This window comes from Pinus tabuliformis, chromosome J, assembly GCF_031772625.1.
Source record: "Pinus tabuliformis cultivar Carrire ecotype Pingquan chromosome J, CPIR1, whole genome shotgun sequence".
Taxonomy (NCBI): Eukaryota; Viridiplantae; Streptophyta; class Pinopsida; order Pinales; family Pinaceae; genus Pinus; species Pinus tabuliformis.
The window spans coordinates 1587034501-1587059969 of NC_142295.1; the positions used below are offsets into that span (position 1 = coordinate 1587034501).

General features: G+C 42.4%; 1 protein-coding gene across 1 annotated transcript in view; it reads left to right on the forward strand.

Moving 5' to 3' along the window:
* LOC149233552 (ATP phosphoribosyltransferase 1, chloroplastic-like) overlaps positions 1 to 25469 on the forward strand; it is a 302489-nt gene that overhangs the window by 69230 nt on the left and 207790 nt on the right. The window contains exon 4 of the mRNA XM_089376758.1: positions 840 to 953. Within this exon, the coding sequence (XP_089232884.1) occupies positions 840 to 953 (114 nt within the window). The remainder of the gene's footprint in view (positions 1 to 839; positions 954 to 25469) is intronic.

A 25469-nucleotide genomic window follows, 5' to 3' on the forward strand; every position in this document is an offset into this window, starting at 1 on the left:
CTCTAGGTGGTAGATGGAAGTGAGAGGGCTTCAGAATCAAATGACAGAAAAAGTATGCTCCTTTTACAAAGAATTCTCCAGAAGATGTTATCATGCACAGCATTGTTACTTTCATAAAGGTTGTTGAGGCTGCAGGTTTGTCCTGTTGTTCTGATGTAGATTGGGATTTATATATGTTCATGTCCTCTACTCTTGGTCCAACCAACCCTCAGTTCTACAGGAGTGCTCACTCTTCCTCTCTTAAATAGGCATGTTCTTTACTTAATTACCTAGGGTTTACCACTGTATTTGTTGTTTTTGTAGTTACACTAGTCTTGATTCTTGTTTCTTTGCCTTTCCTTTTCGGGAGATTGCTTAGGCACTCACACATGCCATTATCACCTGATGCGCTTCTTATTTGGTCATCTATGGACATTTGTATAATTTCTTTCTTCTTTCTTCCACAACCACAATTTAGGAATACACACCATGTACAAGGAGTTTGTCATGGAACTGAAAGCTAGGCAACTGAGCAGGTAGAATTCCTTAATGAAAAGATAGTACCTTCAGATTTGCATATTTTCTGATTCTGTAATACTTTTTTGATACATATCATTGGTTTGAATGCTTTCTATATAATTTTTTTGAAATATGTTGCCTTCCATAAAAGTTCATGCTGCTTTTGATTTTGTATTGCTTTTTTGATGATTATCATTAGCTGAAGACTATTAATATTTTTGCAAGCATGCTTCTCAGCGTTGTTGTTCCAAATGTGAGAAGAATTATAATTACGTGCATGCTTTAATTGCTTCTTGTGTACATGATGATACTCTAATGCCATCAATAATACATTTATTCAGCTTTGCAACCTAGAGGTATGGTTTCAACGGCCAAAAGATATTGTGTGGAAACTTCTCAATGGGGATCTAGACCTTGGTATTGTTGGGAATGACACAGTCTCTGAACATGCACAGGTAAGCAAGCTTGCTATAAATTCATGCTTTTGACATTCATCATCTTTCGTTGGCTTTATACTTGAAATATTTCTGGACAAGTTACCTAGGTGCTCACTTTATACTCATGCTGTTGACCAATGGCTATCTGTGTAGTTGGAAGTCATCCATCGCTTGTAAATCATGCTTTGGAAACCCCATATAATAGCATTATGGAGGTTTATCAAATGCATATAACATCCTATGTTGTTTTTACATCAACTAGTAGAAGACATTGGTGAACCCTAGAATTGTCCTCTTCCACTCATTTTTCCCTCTCCCTTTACCCATCATAAACCCCAAACATTCCATTTTTGTACTTTATCCAAGGCCAATATATCATAATCTATGTTGCACGGGTTCCCGAACCCAGGGGTGGGGTTCTCGAACTCGTCCCGGGTTCCCATCCCCAGGTTCTGGGTGCTGGAACGGGTACCTCTAAGAAGAACCCTGAAGAACCCGATTCTTCTTGAAAGAACCCGAGACTTCGAAATCATAAACCGGGTTCTTTTGATACATCGGAAAGGATTGCGAAGTGTCAATGTAGATGTAATATTCCCAACTCAAATATACTCAATTTTCTCTTAAAATTTCTGAATTTTTAATTGAGTTTCAATGAGTCTTAATTGAGGTATTTTATCAAATAGTTGAAGGACAACTGCTGTAGATGTTGGTTTTATATTTTCTCTCAAGTGACATGGACAGTGGTCATTGCAACAACGGGAAACTGCTTCAAATTACTAGACAACTTATTTATAAACTCAGAATTAGACTTTCACTGCTGTTACAACTTAAAATGATGAAAATTTCTGAGCATAAACAGCCATGCAATTAACTAGACACCAATAGATGTAGTGAAGGTCAAAACGGTGGAACCTGGTAGCATTACAACAGTGTATAAATGGAATATCAGCCTTTAAATAATAGATCTTCAGCCATTAAAATCAGTCTTCTACAGCAGAGATGGATCAGCAATAAACATAGCTTGTTCTATGAAAAATCATTGTTTAACAAGGCAAAGTCTGATATTGTTTAAGAGCAAATTTCCCAAATTTTACAATGCCATTGCGAAGGACACACCTGGAACATGCTCCATCTGATAGGAACTTAAACTTGCTGATTGTCGGAGCTTCTGCAATTAACTAGGTTTCTTGAGTAGGCAAGCTGCTACAGGATTTGGCAAAAATCTTGAAATCTGGAGAGTAAATAAGGATATATAAATTGGGTTCTATTATCACTTGAAAGAGGATATTTGATCAGCCTTTAACCTCTGAAATCAATACGGTTAAATCATAAATATTTTAGTTTTCTTGTTTAAAGTTGAAAAATATAAAAATTCATATGTATTATAATTTATAAAATATAATATTTATATATTATATATATATAAATTATAAGATACCCCCGATGAACCCTTGCACCCTGTTTCAAAAAATGACGTACCTGTCCCCGTCCTCGTCCCTGTACCTGTCCTCGAACCCACGTTTCCTGGCAACATAGATCATAATTATAGCCATTTCAGTGTGTCTAGTTATTAGTTGTGAATTGATGTGTTTGACAGATTTATGAGGAATTGTGATGGAATATTTGAGTTACATTTGTTATTTGATTGGAATATGTTAAGTAGATATGCAATAGAAAGGTTTACCAATGTTGTTCATTATCTTTGTGATGATGATTGTTAACATTAATTGAAACAAACTTTGGTCTATTGGACCTAAAGAAAAATAATGGAAAGGAATTACTTTGATTGATTTATAATTTTATTTCTATCCCCAAAAAGATTTGAGAGAAGCTTTCCTAATTCTCAATAGTTCTGACGCATTAGAAGGTTAGGAATGTCGATGTCGTTACAAATATTTTGAAATTGGGATCTGTTACCACAAAATCTAGCAGGCCTTGGAGAGGGAAACCCTACAAGACAAGAGCTAGACAAAGTGCTAACAATGGGGTAGAGGCCCAATGTCACCTTAGCCAAAACCCCTTGCTCTTTACGGACTTTCACTGATGGGAGGAGTCCCGGTAGGAAGGAGATCACTTAAAATAGATATGCTACGTATAAGGCACAAAGTGATCAAGCTAGAACTCATTCAAGAGAGAGACTCAATAATGATTCAAGGCTTCAAAGAAGCAAAATGCTCTCAAAGAAAAGCCCTAGAAAAGAAGGCTCATGATTTAGGGTTTCAAGATTTTTCGATGGTGATAGGTATTCACAATGTCAAGGCCCGGGGGAAATGGTTTCTTACAACGATATTCATGTTGAAAATTGGGGCAGCTATGGGATGAATTTTCCATGAGAAACCAGATTGCACCAAAGGAAAGCTCATCTTGCCCCAAGAAGAATTCAAATTGGACAAAAGAGAAAATTTGAAATTGGGTAAAGAAATATTATTATTATATGACGTGACAATTTTTTCTTGGGAAAGCAATCATCAAGTAATTGATAAATATAATTAAAGTCTAAATTGAAAAGGGTTACATTGGCAAGGTCAAGTCAGCTTCACTATTGAAGGATTTCTTTCACCCATCGAATGATTATATATTAAGAACATTGTATGACTCATTTGATACACACTTAGTGACTCGCATATCTTGTTTTTCTGAGGTTCGATTATATTTCTATGGATTGCAATTCTCTATGGACTCACACTATAATCTGTGGCTTGCTTCTCCTTACAATGGTTCAAATCTGTTCTTTTTGAGGCTCACATTATTTGTTTATGGCTCGTATTCTATCTCTCTATGCATCGCATATGTCTATATGGTTTGCATGCATAGTAGTGACTGTGTAGCTCACATATATTCCCGTGGTTCGCTCTACATCCTTGTGACTCACACAATGACTCTATTGTTCGCACAACGACTCTACAGTGGCATCACTATATTCTATGGTAGCATCGCTATACTCTTTATTGAAAAATCTATAGGTTAATGACTATAGTGATTTCTCTGTACTTGATCACTGCTTATGATGTCTTTTTACTTATTAGCTTTGTTACTTATTATTATATGTGTGTATCATCAAACAACTCCAAAAACAAGAAGAACAAGAACACAAAATATAGGTTGCAAGCCAGGGCCAAAACCTCTCCACTTGAGAGGAAAACCTACAAATCCCTTCTCTTCCTTATAGATTCTTCAATTGACGAATTCCAAGACCTTAAGTGTTAATTTTTCATAGGGCTATATTGTTATTTTCTTTGATAATTGCATTTCTCCATTAACACATGAAGTTCACTCAATAGCATCATAACATTATTAAGATTTACATCATTATTCATCAGCATATGCAACTGTGTAGAAAGAACAATAACATCATCATCAATGCAGCGAAACATAAAGGAACAATAAAAGAAAAGCATGCACACATAGAGACACCAGGATTGGTCGGAGACTAGGGCAAAACCCACTATGGGGAAAACCCTTGCAAATCTTCTTCTAATAGATTGTCATCAAATGATTCAACGAAAGAGAATACAATGATCCATATCTTCACAACAGTTAGAATATCCATGAAATGCATCTAAACGTTAAAACTCTGATTCTGACAACTGTAATGTACTGTCATTGCCTGTTGCCTGCCACTGAACATTGTTGTCACTGAGCGAAATATTCAGAGTACTGTAGTTTCATCTCTGAGTCTTGGACGCAGGGAGGAGGAGTTGTGCAAGCGTCTATGGTAGACCTGGACGCTCTCTGTGAACTGTATCCCTGTGTCTATGGCATCTCAGACGCTCCCAGACCATTCTCTAAGGGCGTTCAGGGACCAAACTGAGCCTAGCCTCCCAGATGCTCCCATAAGCACTCTGTGCCAACGTCTAAGGCTCTTTGAACACTGTCATGACCATTGTGTGCCATTGTCCAGGGACTAAAATGCTTAGTTCTGTGCCAACGTCCAGGAATAATAAAACCCTAGATCAGTGTGAGCTTCACCCTGTAGCTTCGAACCCTTGTGCGAGCTTCCTTCGTCAGACTTGTGTGAGCCAAGACAAAATAGAAGAGGAGAAGAGAGCTTGATTAATGTGTCCAAATGAGTTTGAGGTCTCTTCTATTTATAGGCTTCCATGAGGGTCCACTTGATGTTGAAACCGACCTGTCCATTGGTACATGTGCATAGGGCTGACCTAATCAATATACATGAGTGGGCACATAAATTTGAAAACCAACTTTTGCGTGTCCAAATGAGGTGATATTTAGGTCGATTTTGGTCCTCTCGAAAAGAGGAATTCAATGCAATCATCATCTTTATCATCCGAGCTGTCCAAGGTGGAATTTGACTGCAGTTGCTTAATTTTAACATTAAGGCTGACTTCAGAACCCTCCAAGACCATGACTAACTTCTCCGGATGATGTGCTAACCTTAATCCAGTCAAACCCAATCAAATATCTTCTAGTAGCACTTCTTTGACCTCCAACTGTAGAGATTTGGCCTCCACTTCAGATCTGAAATTTCGGCCCTCTCAGCAGTTGCTGCTGCCACACGTGTGAGCTTTGATCTACCTTCTGAACCTTCCTTTAGCCTTTCCTTTCCTTTCCCTCACTTCTGGAGCTTGAGGATGACCCTTGGTGACCTGTGCTTGACCTACTTGCCTTCACTTCTCCAAGATCGAACTTGTAGATAGAAACCCTAGATCTACTGTGAAAACCCTAGTTCTCCTTAGCATGTGTGAGAGAGAAATAGCCCAAACAAAGATCTTCTTCGTCCTCTTCCTTCTTCGCTGCCTTCTTCTTCCTTCTTCTTTGCTAGAATGAGAGATGAGTGAATGTGTCTCAAGGAGGATGAGTTCCCTCCTATATATAGGCTCTTCAAGGTGGATGTGGCTCTTCCTTTTAGGCCGACTTGCCAGATGCTAGGTCGACTTGGTCTTGGAGAGTATTTGGACACTTTTTAAGACAAATAATTTTCTTTACAAGTTACAATGTGCTTGATGGGGTCTTCAACTTATGACAATGACTCTTTTGACTTCTTGGCCTAGGACAAACCCTAGAAGAACTCAATGGGTGCTTGAACTATATAATAAAAGGCCTTGAGCATGAAACCCATGCTCCAAAAATAATAATAATAATTTTCTTTCATTTTACACTTTACAAGAATCAAAAGTACATTTCATCTTTATGAAGACTGAACCTAGTTACACATTTTTCGACGCTCCCTCTTAACTAGGGACGTATTCGTATATGGTACATGGACATTCTCAATCTGAAGAGATCTCATAAGAAGAGTCAGATTGGTAACCCATCTGTTTTAGCATCATACCAACCAACATTGTCATATAGCAAGGCCTTGACTAACAACACTATCTCTCCACAAGATCAGAGCACAATGCTGGCGAGATTGATGATTTATAGACACCATCATCATTGTCTCTCAAGGTACATACTCCCTGGGTGTTCACAGAGTATGACCTTCTTTGGACTATTCTTATCTTGGATAGCCAGTCCTCAAAGGACATCATGTTAATTTTTCAGATTGTTCTATGCTGTATCAATTACTTTAGCCCAATTTACTTCTTCATTAAGAATGCATTCAATTATTAGCAATGTAACCAATCATAAACTATAACTGAAGATAGAACAATATATGCAATGACAAAGAAGACAACAACAAAACCATAAGAGACAGCAGATTGGTCCAAGACCAGGGAAAAACCCCACAAGAGGGAAAACCCTTTCAAATCTTCTTATTTATTAGATCATCATAAAAAGTTTTCAACATAGAGTACGATGATCCCAATACATAAATTTGCAATAGAGATTTACAGAAACATATTGTAGATGTATAGAAAAACAGAGAGAATCCCTTGATCCATTAGACCACTAAAGCCAACAAAAATCAATTGTCAAACCCTAGATCAAAACCTTGGACGCTCTTAGCAAGATTGACTGCGTGCGTCTGAAACTCCCTAGACGCTTCCTCAACCACCGTGTGTGGGCGTGTTAGGAAGACTGTGTACGTGTGTCCGGGGTCAAACTCACTCAGATACACTCCAAACCCCTAGACGCTCTCTTCCAGTTACTCTGTGTGCGTCCAGGACTGCCTGGACGCTCCCTTGACGACTCTGTGCGAGCGTCTAGGGACTAATACTATCCGATCTGCCTCAAAAACCCTGGACGCTCCCTTCAGGGCTTTGTGCGAGCGTCCGAGACTTCCTGGACGCTCCCTTAGCCACTATGTGCATGCGACTGGGGATGAAAAAGCTCAGTTACATGCTTGCGTCCGAGTGACAGAAACCCTAGATCCGTGCGAACTTCAACCCCTGTGATTTCAAACCCTTGCGCGAACTTCTTCCATCAGATCTGTGAGAACCAAGACAAAGAGTTGAAGATGGCTTGATCAATGCGTAGAAATGAGCTTGAGATCGCTTCTATTTATAGGCTTTCATGAGGGTCCACTTGGGGTTGAGGCCGACCTAACCAATTTCACATGTGCTTAGGGCCGACCCATTCCATTATACATGAATGAATAAAATAATTCAAAAATCAACTTCCGCTTGTCCAAATGGGGTGATATTTAGGTCGATTTTGGTCCTCTTGAAAAGAGGAATTTAATGCAATCATCATCTCGATCATTTGAGCTGTCCAAGGTGGAATTTGACCCTAGTTGCAAAAATTAACACTCCCTCTCAACTAGGAAGAATTCCACTTGACAATATCTGTTTGTTGATCATCACATCATCTTGTCATGTTGTCATCATGCTTTGGCTATCTCTGCTCAACTCTATTTGCTGAAACTTTCTCGGATCTAAAAGAAGAAGAATTGGGGAGCAATAGATTCCACCCATACCGAGCAATAGGATAACTTAATCATACAGGGGAGCACATCTTCGACTCTGGAATCTCATTGGGGGAACACATCTTCGACCCTTGAATCTCATCGGGGAGCTCATTCTCAACATGTAATCTCAAAAGGGGAGCAAGTCTCAACCCAATCCTACTGCTTATCGATCTTCCCATCAATGACCCTCAATAGTCATGTGGTAGAACACCTGCATCATAATTGACTTGGGTTGTACACTCCAAGTACTCTCTCAACCCGTTGGGCAAATGGGGAGCGATATTCCCAACAAGCCTTGCTTGAGGGTATAATGCCAACTGGGGTATACTCTGCATAAAATAGATAGGGGAGCAACATCTTCGACTCTATGAAGATAGGGGAGTAACATCTCCGACCCTATGGGTAATAGATAGGGGAGTACCCTATTGTCCAGAGATCGCTCAACCCCAGGAGTCCTGTATCTTAATTCCTCACCCTGGGAGCTCAAACAAGGTAGGAAGAGTTGGCTCAGTGTCCTCGATCAGTGTTGCCCCTTATCTGGAGGGGCCACATCCATCAGTCCAAGCTGCTCTCTGAAGACCAAGAACTTTCCTTTCGGTAATGCCTTGGTGAGAATATCTGCAATATGCTCTTTGTTGAAATGTGATGGAGTCTAACAGCTCCTCTTTGCACCATGTCTCGAATAAAGTGATATCGAATCTCAATGTGCTTGGACTTGTCATGAAACATGGGATTCTCTGCCAAACGAATCCCACTCTTGTTGTCGTAATATATCACTGTAGTGTCTAGGACCTGCTCAAATAGCTCTCCAAAGAGCTTCCTTAACCAAACTGCTTCACAACTAGCCATGCTAGCGGCAATGTATTCTGCTTCAGCGGTGCTCAATGCTACATACTTTTGTTTCCTTCTCATCTAGGATATCATGGTAGATCCAAGGCTAAAGCAACATCCAAATGTACTCTTTCTGTCGACAACATTTCCTGCCCAGTTAGCATCATTGTATCCATGAAGTTGAACATCTCCGACAGAATATCTCAGATGAAGTTTGAATGTCCCATGCAAATATCTCAACACGTGTTTGGCGCGATCCAAAGTGCTGTGAAAATTCTATCACTTCAAGATCTGATTTACTTTGCCTACTTATTTTCAATAAGTTATTTATGAAATTCCTTCAATAAACATTAAAATAAATTCTGCTGCAGATATCACACCATAATACAGTAACAAACACATGCACAAGAATCAATACATCGACACAGATATTTTGGACAACAGTTCCCAGAAAAACCCAATATGGGAAAGCCGGTGCAGCAAGAGAGGGTTTTATTATTCAACAATTCTTCAGTACAACAGGGTGCCAAACTAGCTTACCCAACAGAGAAAAAATTCTCAAGCACATCTCCCAGTCCCAGTGTCAGCGTGGTTGACCTCTGCGTAGCTCCCAGACACTCTGCGTTAGCCCCTGATTGACTGCGTCAGCCCTGGGCCTCTCTTCGTCACCCACGCAGGCCCTCTGGTGACTGCACAATCTCCTGCCGTCTTTGCGTCTACCTCTCATACTTCTGCGCTGGTCTTTTGTTGTTGATCCTGACTCTCTGGCCTGTACTTGCTGTGTTAATTTTAGGTATGTTCTATGCTTAGAGCAATTTATTTCAATTTTCATAGTTAGCTCAATATCTTTTCCAGATTAGCAATCACATCAGCATTAAAGTAAACTGCAGATAGAACATAAACATAAATCGCAGAAGACAAGCCAAGACAAGAGGACACGATGTGGCGCTAGCCAGGGACAAAACCCAATGTGGGGAAACCCTTGATCAATTCTTCTTATATGTTCTTCAATAGTTCAGCAGAGAGAGAGAGAGAGAGATAGTACATTTACAACATAAGTCAACACTTTGACTTATCTAGATAAGAGCATAGATCATCTCTAAGAAGATGATACATGAGATCAGTTGAAGACAAGCTGCTTCAACTGATTTTCCATCATGCTGCATCTCATCATCATGCTGCACCCATTCACTGAGCTGCTCTTGTCACGGAAATGCAACTAGTCATGGTTGTACCCATCACAGTGCACTATGCTGCACCACTCACAGTTGTACCCATACATGCTGCTGTACATACTGCCTCCACTATGCTGCAATCATTACAGTTGTACCTATACATGCTGCTGTACATACTGCCTCCACTATGCAATAGTTGTACCTATACATGCTGTTGTACATACTGCTTCCACTGCAACAGTTGTACCTATACATGCTGTTGTACATACTGCTTCCACTGCAACAGTTGTACCTATACATGTTGTACATACTGCTTCCACTACAACAATTGCACGTATACATGCTGTTGTACATACTGCTTCCACTGCAACAGTTGTACCTATACATGCTGCTGTACATACTGCTTCTGTCCCATAATATGTCCAGCATATCATACCCAAACATGGCCCTGCTGTCACCTACAACAACAACAGCTAGGTGACCTTTCAGGACAACAACCAACTGTAGTATTGATCCTAAACTAGGATCCAACACCCCTGCAAAACACTGTTGAACTGATGTTTGCTTCTGCGTTTGTGACAGCCCTGGTTAGGGCACGTGCTACAGCCCTAAACCCTTATGACAGTCCACAAACCAACCCTCAAAGGTTTGCAACATTCCTAGTGAAGCCTCCTCTTTGTCCACGTTGCCTTCTGAGGGGCTAGTCCACCTTAACAACCCTCTACGCAGCTCTTTCTGTGTGCTAAGGCTTGCGGCCTAACACTGTCATGAGACAGTCCCTACGCATGCCCAAACACACCTTCTTCTTCAGCATTTTGTCCCTCTAGCTCTTTGGCCTTCTCTACTCAGCAACTCGGCCCGTGAACAACAACTCAGACTTGTCTTGATAGCCTGCAAACAGTCCTAGGACAGTCCACAAATCAACCCATCAAACTATTCTCTTCTTGATCCTCTCTTCCTGTGGCTAGGGCATCTTCATACCACCCTTAAGTAGGGCTTCTAGCTACGGATTAGGGCTTCCTCTAGCTGCGGATTAGGGCTTCCTCTAGCTGCGTAGGGCTTTCTCTAGCTGCGGATTAGGGCCTTCCCTTTGCTGCGGATTAGGGCTCCCTTTAGCTATGGATTAGGGCTCTTCTAGTTGTGGATTAGGGTCTCTTCGATTGCGGCCAGATGTCCTACAAGTCTGTGGCTAGGGCTCTCCTAGATGACCCTTCTTTGGGCTGCGTAGAAGGCATCTCCTCTATACCTCCTCTTCCACCAAAAACCCAAAACAAGTGGAGAGTGAGATCACAAGAGATGAGTGTTAAATGACATGAAGTCCTCCTTTATTTATACTAAAACGTTGAGCACAAGTGGGGTTTATTTGGTTGTTGGCCGACCTTGACGAATTGTCCCATGACACTAATAAATTCATATCTCCATGAATACTTATTGGAATCGGATGATCTTTAGATCAATCCTACACCTTTCGATGAGAGGGATCGAAGAAAAATATCAGCTGCCATAAATAAGATGACCCACATGGAGTTTGGCCCTAGTTGCCAATTTTAACACTCCCTCTCAACTAGGGAGAACTCCATCCGCTGATCCATATGTCCGACTGTACTATCTCTGCCATCAGTGCCCTGCACTGCTCTGCTAAGCTCTGCTCTTCTCAGCTCTGCTCTGCTGAACCATGAAGAAGAAGAATTGATTGAGAATGTCTCATACCATTCTCTACTGACCCGAAGACAGTTTTATTGATCCCAGATCAATATCACTAGTGTAGAAATTTCTCATTTCCCACCCCAGTTTTCAGTTTCACCTTATTTCTCCCATGTAGTTAAATGCCCTTTCCCATAACCATACATTCAACAAGCTAGAAAAAATAAATTTCCTGAAAACACAAATTCTGGAAATTTTACAGAATGCTGGAAATTGCAGAAATAAAAATCAGCAGTAATAAACAGCCATTAAAATACATTTAAACACTGAGATTTTTGGTCAATGTGACCCTGGAAAAACCCCCTACAACTCTTGGGGAAAACCAGTTTGAAAGCTCTTCTTTATTTCTGGAAAATGCTTTTTTACAGTAAGAGAAATATTCAGCAAAAATCAACAAGCAAACTTTTACAACTTGTCTCAGCCTTGCTGAAACTCCGCCCTGCTGAAACTCCGCTGTACAGACTTGCTGAAACTCCGTTGCTGATACTCCGCAGCTCACTGTCCAGAAATCTCCCTTGCTCTCTTGCTCTCCTTCTCTCAATCTGCTCATGAAAGAATGAATGACCTTTTCCTCCTTTAATCTAACCCTAGTGACTTTTGGGTGATCTCTAAATCCAATGGCTGAAATAGATTGAGATCTAAAGCTGAGATTAAATGCTCATTTAAATCTCACTTTTTATTTTTTAATTCACCCCACTTTAATAAAGACCCACTTAGTCATTTATTTCCAAAGTCACTTTTCCTTTCTAATTTTTCATTGACTTTATAAAAGTCTCTTTAAAATTAGACTTAGTAACTTTATCACTTAAAGTCACTTTTAAATTAGATTTAACTTTATAAAATTATAAAGTCACTTTACGAGAAAAATTAAATTCTTTTGGACACTTTTCCCTAGGCAAAAGATCAAAGCCTAAGGGAACCACCTGTCCTCCGGTACCAAATTTCAACACTCCCTCTTACTGAGGAAGGTGTTCCTCACCACACCCATCTTGTCTCTGAAGTAGACATGCTTGCCCCATGGTAAGGCTTTGGTAAGAATATCTGCAACCTGCTCATCAGTGGAAATATACTCAAGTTTCACAGCTCCCTTCTGAACATAGTCTCTGATGAAATGATATCTGATCCCGATATGCTTTGACCTGTCATGAAATACTGGATTCTCCGTGAGTTTAATGCAACTCTGATTATCACAGTAAATCACTGAAGGTCTCAATGGCTGACCAAATAAGCCAAACAACATCTTGCGAAGCCAGATAGCCTCACAACTAGCTAGACTGGCTGCCATATACTCTGCTTACACTGAACTCAGTGCTACTGACTGCTGCTTTCGGCTGAACCATGACACTACTGCTGAACCCAACCCAAAACAGCACCCTGAAGTGCTCTTCCTATCAGAAGCACAACCTGCCCAATCAGAATCAGTGTATCCTGCCAATCTCACTCCATCTCCCTGCCTGTAGTCCAGACCATAATCCACTGTCCCCTGCAAGTACCGCAAAATGTGTTTTGCAGCCACCCGGTGAACCTTCCTAGGCTCACACATAAACTGACTCATCGTGTTAACTGCAAAACAGATATCTGGTCTAGTGTTGACCAAATACATCAAGGAACCAATCAGCTGCCTGTACAATGTGGGATCCACCAAATCGGAATCCGAAGCATGAAGCTTCTTCCAGTTGGTGATCATCGGTGTCGACATGGGTCTACAATCCTCCATGTGGAATATGCTAAGGATGTCCACAATATACTTCCCCTGCCCCAAGAAGAAATGCCCCTCCTCCTGCCACACCTCCAAGCCCAAAAAGTAATGCATCAAGCCGATCTCCTTCATCTCAAACTCCGTCGCAAGATCTCTCTTGCAGTGCTCTATGAGTCTCTCTGCACCTGTAATGACCAAGTCATCCACATACAGCACCAGAATGAGAGGCTCCTCACCAATCACAATAAAGTAAAGGTTCAGATCTGCCTCACTCTTTGTGAAACCCATCCCCTGCAGATATGTATCTATCCTGGAGTACCAAGCTCTGGGAGCTTGCTTCAAGCCATAAAGGGCCTTCTTCAGTCTGCACACATGGGACTCCTTCCCATGCACCTCAAAGCCCTGTGGCTGCTCAATGTACACCTCCTCCTGTATGAAGCCATTGAGAAATGCAGTCTTCACATCCATCTGGTGGATCTTCCAACCCATCTCTGCTGCTATCGATATAATGGAGCGGATCGAAGTATATCGAGCCACGGGAGTGAAGGTCTCCTCATAATCAACTCCCTCTACTTGGGAGAACCCTCTAGCCACAAACTTTGCTTTGAATTTCTCAATGCTACCATCTGCAGCATGCTTTACCTTGTAAAGCCATCTGGAAGTAACCACGGATTTGCCCTCAGGCCTCGGCACCACCTCCCAAACATCATTCTTCATGATAGAAGAATACTCCTCCTGCATGGCCTCTCTCCAGACCTGCTGGCTAGCTGCCTCCTCATAGCTAGAAGGCTCAGAGTCAAGGATGCTGGTAACCATCGCCATATAGCTACAAAACCTCTCAGGTGGTCTACTCTCTCTGACTGTTCTCTTCGGCTCAGCAACAGATGAGGCATCTCTCAAGGTGTCCTGAAGCCACTTGGGCTTCCTCTTCTCTGAGCGCACTTCTCCCACCGGAGAATGAAACTCCTCCTCATCATCATCAGGAGCTTGAACTCCTGACTGTCTGTCTGCTGTCCTCTAGCCTGCACCTGAACCTGTAGAAGCTGAGGTACTGTGTGAACTGTCCATTAGTGGACTCCCTAGTGAACTGCTCTGCATGCTGCCCGGAGCACCACCCCTCTGGCTCGGTGAGCCACTGCTCACTGACGGACCTGACATCCTCATAGATGTACCTCCTGATCCTCCTGATCCCTGCCCACTGGATCCCTGCGACTGACTCAACTGTTGCTGAGGGTCTAGCTGATCCAGATACTCTAACCCCCGTGACCTCCTAAAGGCCCTGTCCTCCTCGAACTTCACATCCCGTCTGACAACAACTCTCCTCTGTGCAGGAATGTAAATCCGAAAGGCCTTTGAGGTCTCACTGTAGCCCACAAAGATACCCTTCTCTGCGGTGGGCTCTAGTTTGGTCCTCTTCTCCTTGGGTATATAGGAGTATGTAATGCATCCAAAGATATGAAGATGACCAATATCAGGCTTCTTCCCAGAGAAATCCTCCTCCGGAGTCATGTGCCCCAAGGCACGATGCGGACTCCTGTTCTGCAAGTAAACAACTGTGTTGCAGGCCTCTGCCCACAAGAACAATGGCAACCCTTGATCATGTAAAATGGCTTTGGCAGCCCCTATGATGGATCTGTTCTTCCTCTCTGCAACCCCGTTCTGCTGGGGGTTGTAAGGAACAGTGAACTCCCTCCTAATGCCTGCCTCCGCACAATAGTCAACAAACTCTCCAAGGGTGTACTCTCCTCCATTGTTCGACCTCAGGGACTTGATCTTTTGACCTGTCTGTGTCTCCACAAGAGCTCTGAACTCCTGAAACCGCTTGAAGACCTCACTCTTGGTCTTCAAAAAATAAATCCAGGTCCTCCTGGAGTGATCATCAATGAATAAAACATAATACTCATATCCACTCAAGGAAACATGAGACATCCGACTGCTCACATCGGAATGAATCAAATCAAGTATCCCAGTCGCTCTGCTGTCACTGCTGGGAAAAGGGGATTTGGCAAACTTGCCCATCGCACAACCTCTGCAAGTATCAAAGTGATCAGTACTGAAATCTGGCACACCTGTAGTGATCTCCCGCAATGTCCTCAAGGCTCCATGATACATATGTCCCATCCTATGGTGCCAAATCTCACACAGCTCAGAACTGCTAGCTCTGCTGTCGATACTACTGCTCAATGCCAAAAGGGGCTGGAATGCAAACTTGTACACCTTTGCATGGCGTACACCTATCACTCTAGTTGAATCAGCTGGAGTGCCCCTGGGATACACAACACCTGTCCTCCCCTGAATAGTACCTCATATCCTCTGTCCTCCAAAGCTGATACGGATATGAGGTTCTTCCTCATCCCTAGCACATAAAGAACATCTGACACCTTCAAGGGAGGTTTGGACTCCCTCTGAAATGTCAGTGTCCCCACCCCGACTGCTCTAACAACTTTGTCATCACCAAGTACTACCTCTATATCAGTGCCACTCTCTGAAAGCTCTGAGAAGTACTCACGGACTCTTGTTATGTGACGTGAAGCCCCACTGTCCACATACCAGATACTTGAAGATGCTCCGCTAATCGAGGGAAAAGCATGCTCCCTCTGAACTTGTGTGGCAGGTGATCCTGCACTAGAGGACTCACACGTAGTGAATGCAAACTCCCTGTCAAAACGACCTGCAAAGTCCTCAATCTCTGCTGAAGCTGCCACGTCCTGGTTCTTCCCCTTCTTCTTCTTCTTCTCCAGACACAACTGCATAGTGTCCCATCTTTTGACAATTCCAACACTTCACCTTGGAATAGTCCTTCTGTGTGTTCCCCTGTTTACCTTTACCTTTGCCTTTGCCCCCACCACTGCTTGTGGAAGCCTGCTTCTTCCCTTTGCCTTTCTTGCCTCCTGCCACCAGTGCTACATCCTCATCCTACTCAACTGGCTTGGCTGCCCCAAGTTGACCTTTCCTGATCTTTGTCTGAATGCAATCATCCCAAAACCTCTCCCATGTGGGAAGGGTCTCACGTGCACAAACCCCATCAGCAAAGTTCAACCATGAACGGGGGAGGCCATTCACTGCAATCCGCACCAACTCAGTGGGTGGAATGACCTCTCCAATCGTTGCCAACTCATCTCTCACATTAGTAATCTTTGTGAGATATCCAGCTGCACTATCATTACCTATCTTAATGTTCTTCAGCTTCTCCTTCAGGACCATCTTTCGGTTCTCATTGGTACTCTGGTAGAGATTGGACAATGCTGTCCACATCTCATGGGCATTGCTCTTTCCTCTCACATGAGGAATGCAATGGTCTTTGATTCTGTCTAGAATCAGCCTTTTACCCTTGTTGTTCTTTTTATTATAAGCTGTCAACTGAGTAGCATCAGTAGGCACAACAACAGGGTTCTATGTGGTATGCACTATGATATCCCAGACTTCTGCCTCCTCAAAGATACTCTGCATTCTCTCCTTCCAAACACTGTAATTTGTATGCCCATCCAACCTATCCTTCAAACTGAATCCCAATGACATCCTGTTGTCTTAAAACTGAAAAATAGCATTGCTGTAGTAAAGGTAAAACTGTTGTTTATGAAAAAATCAGCTTGCTGGAATTTTCTGAGTGAAAAAATCAGCAACTGTAATTTTTCTTTTTGCTGTCCCAAACTGCTCTTCAGCACTCAAGCTCTGATACCATGTAGAAATTTCTCATTTCCCACCCCGGTTTTCAGTTTCACCTTATTTCTCCCATGTAGTTAAATGCCCTTTCCCATAACCATACATTCAACAAGCTGGAAAAAATAAATTTGCTGAAAACACAAATTTTGGAAATTTTACAGAATGTTGGAAATTGCAGAAATAAAAATCAGCAGTAATAAACAGCCATTAAAACACATTTAAACACTGAGATTTTTTGTCAATGTGACCCTGGAAAAACCCCCTACAACTCTCGGGGAAAACCAGTTTGAGAGCTCTTCTTTATTTATGGAAAATGCCTTTTTACAGTAAGAGAAATATTCTGCAAAAATCAGCAAGCAAACTTTTACAACTTATCTCAGCCTTGCTGAAACTCCGCCCTGCTGAAACTCCGCTATACAGACTTGCTGAAACTCCGCTGCTGATACTCCGCTATTGAAACTCCGTTGCTGATACTCCGCTGCTGAAACTCCGCTGCTGATACTCCGCAACTCACTGTCCAGAAATCTCCCTTGCTCTCTTGCTCTCCTTCTCTCAATCTGCTCATGAAAGAATGAATGACCTTTTCCTCATTTTCCTCCTTTAATCTAACCCCAAGTGACTTTTGGGTAATCCAAATGACTTTTGGGTGATCCCTAAATCCAATAGCTGAAATAAATTGAGATCTAAGGCTGAGATTAAATGCTCATTTAAATCTCACTTTTTATTTTTTAATTCACCCCACTTTAATAAAGACTCACTTAGTCATTTATTTCCAAAGTCACTTTTTCTTTCTAATTTTTCATTGACTTTATAAAAGTCACTTTAAAATTAGACTTAGTAACTTTATCACTTAAAGTCACTTTTAAATTAGATTTAACTTTATAAAATTATAAAGTCACTTTAGGAGAAAAATTAAATTCTTTTGGACACTTTTCCCTAGGCCAAAGATCAAAGCCTAAGGGAACCACCTGTCCTCCGGTACCAAATTTCAACAACAAGAGAGTGTCTCAAACTACTCATATTGATCCTAGATCAGTTTCCTTGATCCCAGATCAATGGAGGTCATCCTAGCATAGGGAGTACGGTAGATACAACGATGCGTCCATCGATAGTACTACTATGGTCCCTAACCCCATTTCCTTGGTCATTGATAAGATGAGAGGTACATCCCATGAGTCCCAGACTGCATGGGTAGGATGCCTCGACAGGAGAACTAATCATCTTGTCCACAGGAGAACGAATCATCCTGTCCATTGGTCGCCACAGGTGAACTAATCATCCTGGCCCACAGGAGAACTAATCATCCTAGCTCACAGTCGCCATGGGAGATATAATCATCCCGACCCATAGGAGAACTAATCATCTTGTTCCATAGTTGCCACGGGAGAACTAATCATCCCAGACCACAGGAGAACTAATCATCCTGTTCCATAGTTGCCACGAGGTATCACAGGGAAAGGTTGAACCTATCACCCTGTACATAATGCACCACCAGGGGAGGGTGAGTTGCCTTGTGGTCGTATGTCGCTCCAGTAAGTACCCCAAGCCCCCCAGAGCTCCCAGAGCTCCTAGAGCTCAGTGCATGCAACATGTAGGACCCTTATATGAAGGTCTCTCAACGACTCCAAGTCGTTCGGGAAAATCATAGATTTGACTTTTCCCCTGGGCTTTGACAAAGTGTCTGTGACCTGTACATCAGTCTTAATGCGATGGAGCCTCCTCGCTCATCGACTTACCATATCCCAGATAAGGTAGTATCTGATGTCTATCTGCTAGAGCAATCATCGAATATGGGATTCCTCAATAATCAAATCCCCCCTGGTTGTCACAAAGAATCACAATGGTATTCATCATGTGTACAAACAACTCACTGATGAGCTTCCGCAACTAGGTAGCTTCACACGAGATCATATTCGTAGCTATGTATTCGGTCTCGGCGGTTCTTATAGCAACCAACTTCTGATTCTTGCTCATCCATGATATCGAAGCAGAATCCAGAGAGAACCAACACTGAGAAGTTCTCTAGCGATCCTCCACACTGCCTGCCCAGTCAGCAATCGAATAATCATGCAACTTCATATTTCCGATAGTGTATCTCAATCCATGAGAGATTGTGCCCTGAAGATATCTCAAAAGATTCTTGGCACCAATCTAGTGAGGCTTAGCCAAATATGAGCTCACCATGCTAGCTGCAAAGCATATATATAGACGAAAGTTCACCAAGAACATCAATGTAGATGAGTTTATGAAACTCAGAGGCATTTCTGAAATCTGGTCCGGCATCACCACCATATAACTTCTGAAAGTTAAGATCCTCGAGGTAGTCATGGGCTTGCAGTTTACCATTCCATATCTGGAATCCAACTCCCTCTTACTTCTGCAAGTGAGAGGGTCTGCACCTGTTTGAAATAGGTCGTTTCTCAGAAGGTGCCGGTATGAGAGGTCTATCATCCACAACCTTCAAATAATGGTTTGGTATCGGCTCCACTTTTAGTGAATCTCAGCTTCATTAGACAACTATCAATCCCCTCATATTAGGCCCGAGGTGTTTTACTTCAACCCATAGAGGGCTTTCTTCTACTTGTATACATGAGATTCCCAATCATGAATCTCAAACCCCTCGGGTTGTTCCAAACTTGTGGACCTGCGACATGAGGGGAATGGTCCCCTTGTAAGATTATCCTTCGGTACATCTTAGACATGTACCTTCATGCTCTTCTTGAATTCAGGTATCCGAGTCACCATCTGACTCACATCGGTTAGGGCCTCATAAAGTAGATCTCAGGTGTTATAGATGAGATATGTCATGATCCCCAATGGACCATCCTGCAACTTGACACAAATTGTCAACCCTGAACCAATGAGTAAAAGCATCTTTGAAAATTTCATTTTCAAACACATACCTTTCCATCGATGAATGCCACCCTGTAACCTTTGACTTCCATTGCCGAAATGGACACTAGGTTCTTCTTGTGATCAGGTACATAAAAGAGATTCTGTAAATGAATCGAGTTACCCTCATTCAATTGAGGGGTAACATTCCCTACACCCTTTCCGAGATAGGTGGCATCGTCTCCAAGTATAATCCCGTGATTATTTCCATCTCTACCAAATTAGAGAGAGCACCCTTCTATCTGATGAAGTGCCTTGAAGCACTGTAATTGATAAGCCAGATTCCCAAAGAATCTGAAGGAGAGGGCCAATACAAGATAACACTTTTTTTATCTTATCAGAAACAACATTTGATTCTTTATACCTGGGTTTCCTTGCTTTCTCTGAAGAGTCGGCTGTTTCCTTGATGACATGCATTACCTGTCATTCCTCTAACCATTAAGATGTCCCTGGAATGATTGTTATCATCATCAAGTGACGTGTCCTTGCCATTCGGACACTCCTTCGGATAATGGTCGAAATAGTTATTTGCCTTTCCTTCCACCCTGAGATCCGGTCTTCCCAATGAAGTGATCTTTAGGTAGGCCATATTCCGCTGCACCATTATGATAATATTCTTTGCTTTGATTTCACCCTCGGTGAATTTGAAGAGGGATGAGGAACCCATTGATCCTTTTGTCCTTTCCTAACTGTCTTCGGTGATTGCTCTTTCACTCTTGCTTGGGCATTGTCTTCACCTCACCTCTGATACCATGTTAATTTTAGGTATGTTCTATGTTTAGAGCAATTTATTTCAATTTTCATAGTTAGCTCAATATATTTTCCAGATTAACAATCACATCAACATTAAAGTAAATTGCAGATAGAACATAAACATAAATCGTAGAAGACAAGCCAAGACAAGAGGACACAAGATGTGGCGCTAGCCAGGGACAAACCCCAATGTGGGTAAACCCTTGATCAATTCTTCTTATATGTTCTTCAATAGTTCAACAGAGAGAGAGAGAGAGAGAGAGATAGTACATTTACAACAAAAGTCAACACTTTGACTTATCTAGATAAGAGCATAGATCATCTCTAAGAAGATGATACATGAGATCAGTTGAAGACAAGCTGCTTCAATTGATTCTCCATCATTTTGCATCTCGTCATCATGCTGCACCCATTCACTAAGCTGCTCTTGTCACGGAAATGCAACCGGTCATGGTTGTACCCATCACAGTGCACTGTGCTACACCACTCACAGTTGTACCCATACATGCTGCTGTACAAATTGCCTCCACTATGTTGCAATCATTACAGTTGTACCTATACATGCCGCTATACATATTGCCTCCACTATGCAATAGTTGTACCTATACATGTTGCTGTACATACTGCTTCCACTGCAACAGTTGTACCTATACATGCTGCTATACATACTGCTTCCTTTGCAACAGTTGTACCTATACATGCTGCTGTACATACTGCTTCCACTGCAACAGTTGTACCTATACATGCTGCTGTACATACTGCTTCTATCCCATAATATGTCCAGCATATTATACCCAAACATGGCCCTGATGTCACCTACAAAACAACAGCTAGGTGACCTTTCAGGACAACAACCAACTGTAGTATTGATCCTAAACTAGGATCCAACACCCCTGCAAAACACTGTTGAACTGATGTTTGCTTCTGCGTTTGTGACAACCCTGGTTAGGGCACGTGCTAAAGCCCTAAACCCTTACGACAATCCACAAACCAACCCTCAAAGGTTTGCAGCATTCCTAGTGAAGCCTCCTCTTTGTCCACGCTACCTTCGGAGGGGCTAGTCCACCTTAACAACCCTCTACGCAACTCTTTCTGTGTGCTAAGACCTGCAGCTTGGCACTGTCATGAGACAGTCCCTACGCATGCCCAAACACACCTTCTTCTTCAACGATTTTTCCCTCTAGCTCTTCGGCCTTCTCTACCCAGCAACTCGGCCCTTGAACAACAACTCGGACTTGTCTTGATAGCGCTCAAATAGTCCACAAATCAACCCAACAAACTGTCCTCTTCTTGATCCTCTCTTGCTGTGGCTAGGGCATCTTCATACCACCCTTAGGTAGGGCAGCGTAGGGCTTCCTCTAGCTGTGGATTAGGGCCTTCCCTTTGTTGCGGATTAGGGCTCCCTTTAGCTGCGGATTAGGGCTCTTCTAGCTGCGGATTAGGGCCTCTTAGATCTGCGGCCAGATCTCCTACAAGTCTGCGGCTAGGGCTCTCCTAGATGACCCTTCTTTGGGCTGCGTAGAAGGCATCTCCTCTAGACCTCCTCTTCCACCAAAAACCCAAAACAAGTGGAGAGTGAGATCACAAGAGATGAGTGTTAAATGACTTGAAGTCCTCCTTTATTTATACTAAAACGTTGAGCACAAGTGGGGTTTATTTGGTTGCTGGCCGACCTTGACGAATTGTCCCATAACACTAATAAATTCATATCTCCATGAATACTTATCGGAATCGGATGATCTTTAGATCAATCCTACACCTCTCGATGAGAGGGATCCAAGAAAAATATCAACTGCCATAAATAAGATGACCCACATGGAGTTTGGCCCTAGTTGCCAATTTTAACATGCTGCCTCCTGCTGCTCTCCAGACCACTAGTTTGAATTTCTCAGCTAATGCTGCTCCAGAAATCAAATTGACTGGTCTCCCTTAGTGTGTCTTCCAACTGACCCTCAAGCCTCCTCTTATACTTTTCCTGTTGGTCCTTCAACGACAAAGATTAAATCTCTAATCAACGGCTAAGATTAGATTTGTCTTTGTCCATGACTTTTTGAACCTTCTAACCCAGTTTTATATTAATACTCGTTAATATTTTATTTTTCCTAAGTTTAGACTTAGGAACTCCATTAAAAATATTAATTATTTTAATGTCTCCCAAATTGGTTAGAATCTGCCCAAACCATTTCTGGCTCTTGGAGATCTTATGTGCTTTAGCCCCTCTACCAATTTTCATGGCTAGAGCAAATCTGATGTTACCCCAATTCAAAACTCTCTCTTAGCAAGGACTGTGCTCTAGTAATACTCCACACTGAGCATTACTCTGATCATACGACATTGGTACCTGTGCTGATGCTAAGCCTCTCTGCTGAACATCCTCTGCACTGCTGTATCCTTTACTGCTTCCCATGGCTCTATCACTGCCATTGCTACATCTGTACTGCAACTCCCTCTGCATCCATGCAGCTGTTGGTCCATCTTCCCAACACTGCATCTGCACTACAACATCATACCCATTTCTGCTACTAAAATGGATTCTTTATCATCCCCATCTTCTCCCTGAAACTTGTTTCTTCCAATGGCCTTGGTAAGGATGTCTGCCACCTGTTCTCTTGTAGAAGTGTAGCTCAACTATACAACTCCTCGTTGGACACGGTCTTTGACAAAATGACACCGGATATCAATATGCTTTGACTGATCATGAAACTCTGGATTCTCAGAGAGCTTGATGCAACTCTAATTATGGCACATGATCCTGGTCGCCTCCATTTTCCTTCTGAATAGATTCACAAGTAGTTTTCTAAGCCATATGGCCTCACACGAAGCTGTGCTTGCCGTCATATATTCTGCCTCAGATGAGCTCAGAGCCACGGACTTCTGTTTCCTACTACACTAGGAAGTTATTCCTGATCCAATGGTGAAACAATACCCAGAGGTACTTTTCCGATTCACTGAGCTCCCTGCCCAATCTGCATTAGTAAATCCATTCAATTTGATATCTTTACTCGTGGTGTACAAGAGTCCATAATCGACTGTTCCCTGTAAATACCTGAGAACATGTTTAACTGCTGCCTAGTGCGCCCTCTTTGGTTCCACCATGAATTGACTGAGGGTGTTGACAGTCTAGCAAATGTCCAGCCTGGTATTGACCAGATACATGAGGGACCCTATGAGTTGCCTGTATAAGGTGGGATCAACATCCTTGTCTTCTGATGCATCAATCTTCTTCCAGTTGGTGATCATTGGAATAGCCATGGGTCTACAGTCCTCCATCCTGAATCTTTTTAGGATTTTTGTAGTATACCTCCCTTGCCCAAGGAAGATCTTTCTCTCTTGCTGCCAAACTTCCAACCCCAGGAAATAATGCATTCGTCCCAAATCCTTCATATCGAATTCTGTGGCTAGATTCTTCTTGCAGTCCCCAATGAGCCTGGATGATCTTGTCAGAAAGAGATCATCCACATACAATACTAAGATCAATGGCTCATTCTCTACAACCAGATAGTAGAGATATGGATCCACGTCACTCTTGACAAATCCCATTGTCTGCAAGTAGCCATCGATTCTACCATACCATGCTCTATGTGCCTATTTCAGCCCATATAATGCTTTCTTCAGCCTGCATACATGAGACTTCTTCTCATGTGTCTCAAAGCCCTCTGGTTGTTCAATGTATACCTCTTCTTCTATTACCCCATTCAGAAAAGCTGTTTTGACATCCATCTGATGAATCTCCCACCCCATCTGAGCTGCAAGAGATATCACGGTTCTAATAGATGTATACCTGGCTACCGGGGCGAAGGTCTCCTCGTAGTCAATTCCTTCCTTCTGAGCATACCCCTTAGCCACAAACCTGGCCTTATATTTCTCAACACTGCCGTCTGCAACATATTTGATCTTGTAGATCCATCTCGAACCTACCACTGATTTGTCTTGAGGCCTTGGCACTACCTCCCAGACATCGTTCACCATAATGGAGTTGTACTCCTCTACCATCGCATCTAGCCAACCCTGATGTTGAGCTGCCTCCTGGAAACTGGCAAGCTCCCCATCTTGAGCTACTAATGCCTGATATATTTTTGGTTGTTTGCGGTCCCTCTTACTGTATCTTGGCGCGCTGATGAAGTCCTCTGCATTTCGCAGAATCTGACGAAGTTCCCTGCTAGTTCTTCCTCTGCTAGCAGGTTCTTCTGTTAGCTCCTCCTCCTCATCCTGTGAATCTTCCTGACTCGAGGAAGAATTCTTTACTTCTGTTGGTTGAAGAGGTTTAACCAACAACTCCTCTTTTGATTGCTCCTCGGAAGGCATCTCACGAGATTTTCTGAAAGCCCTGTCCTCCATGAACTTTACATCTCGTCGAACTACTACCTTCCTGCTCCCTGGAAGATAGATTCTGTATGCCTTAGCGTTCTCGCTATATCCCACCAGATATCCCTTTTCCGCAGTTTGATCCAGCTTTTTCATATTTTCCTCGGGTATGCAGCAATATGCTAAACTCCCAAATAGCTTGAAATAACTGACTTCGGGCGTCTTCCCTGTAAAAACTTTCTCTCGAGTAATCTTGTCCAATGCCCGATGAGGAATCCTGTTCTGAACATAGACTGCTGTGTTGCATGCTTCTGCCCACAGGAATTTTGGCATATCCTGATCATACATCATGGCCCTAGCTGCTTCTACAATAGTCATGTTCTTCCTTTCTACTTCTCCATTCTGCTCCGGATTGTAGGGCGCTGTCCACTCTCTTATGATACCCTCCTTAGCGCAAAAATCAGTGAAGTCCTTATCGACATACTCCACCATTATCTGAGCGCAAGACTTTCATTTTTTTCTCAGTCAGATTTTCCACTAGAGCCTTGAACTCTTTGAATCGATAGAAAACCTCGTCCTTGGTTTTTAGAAAATAAATCCAAGTTTTCCTTGTGTGGTCATCAATGAAGGTAAGGAAATACTCGGCACCACTAAGAGCTTTGACGGACATAGGTTTGCAGATATCTGAGTGTATCAATCCT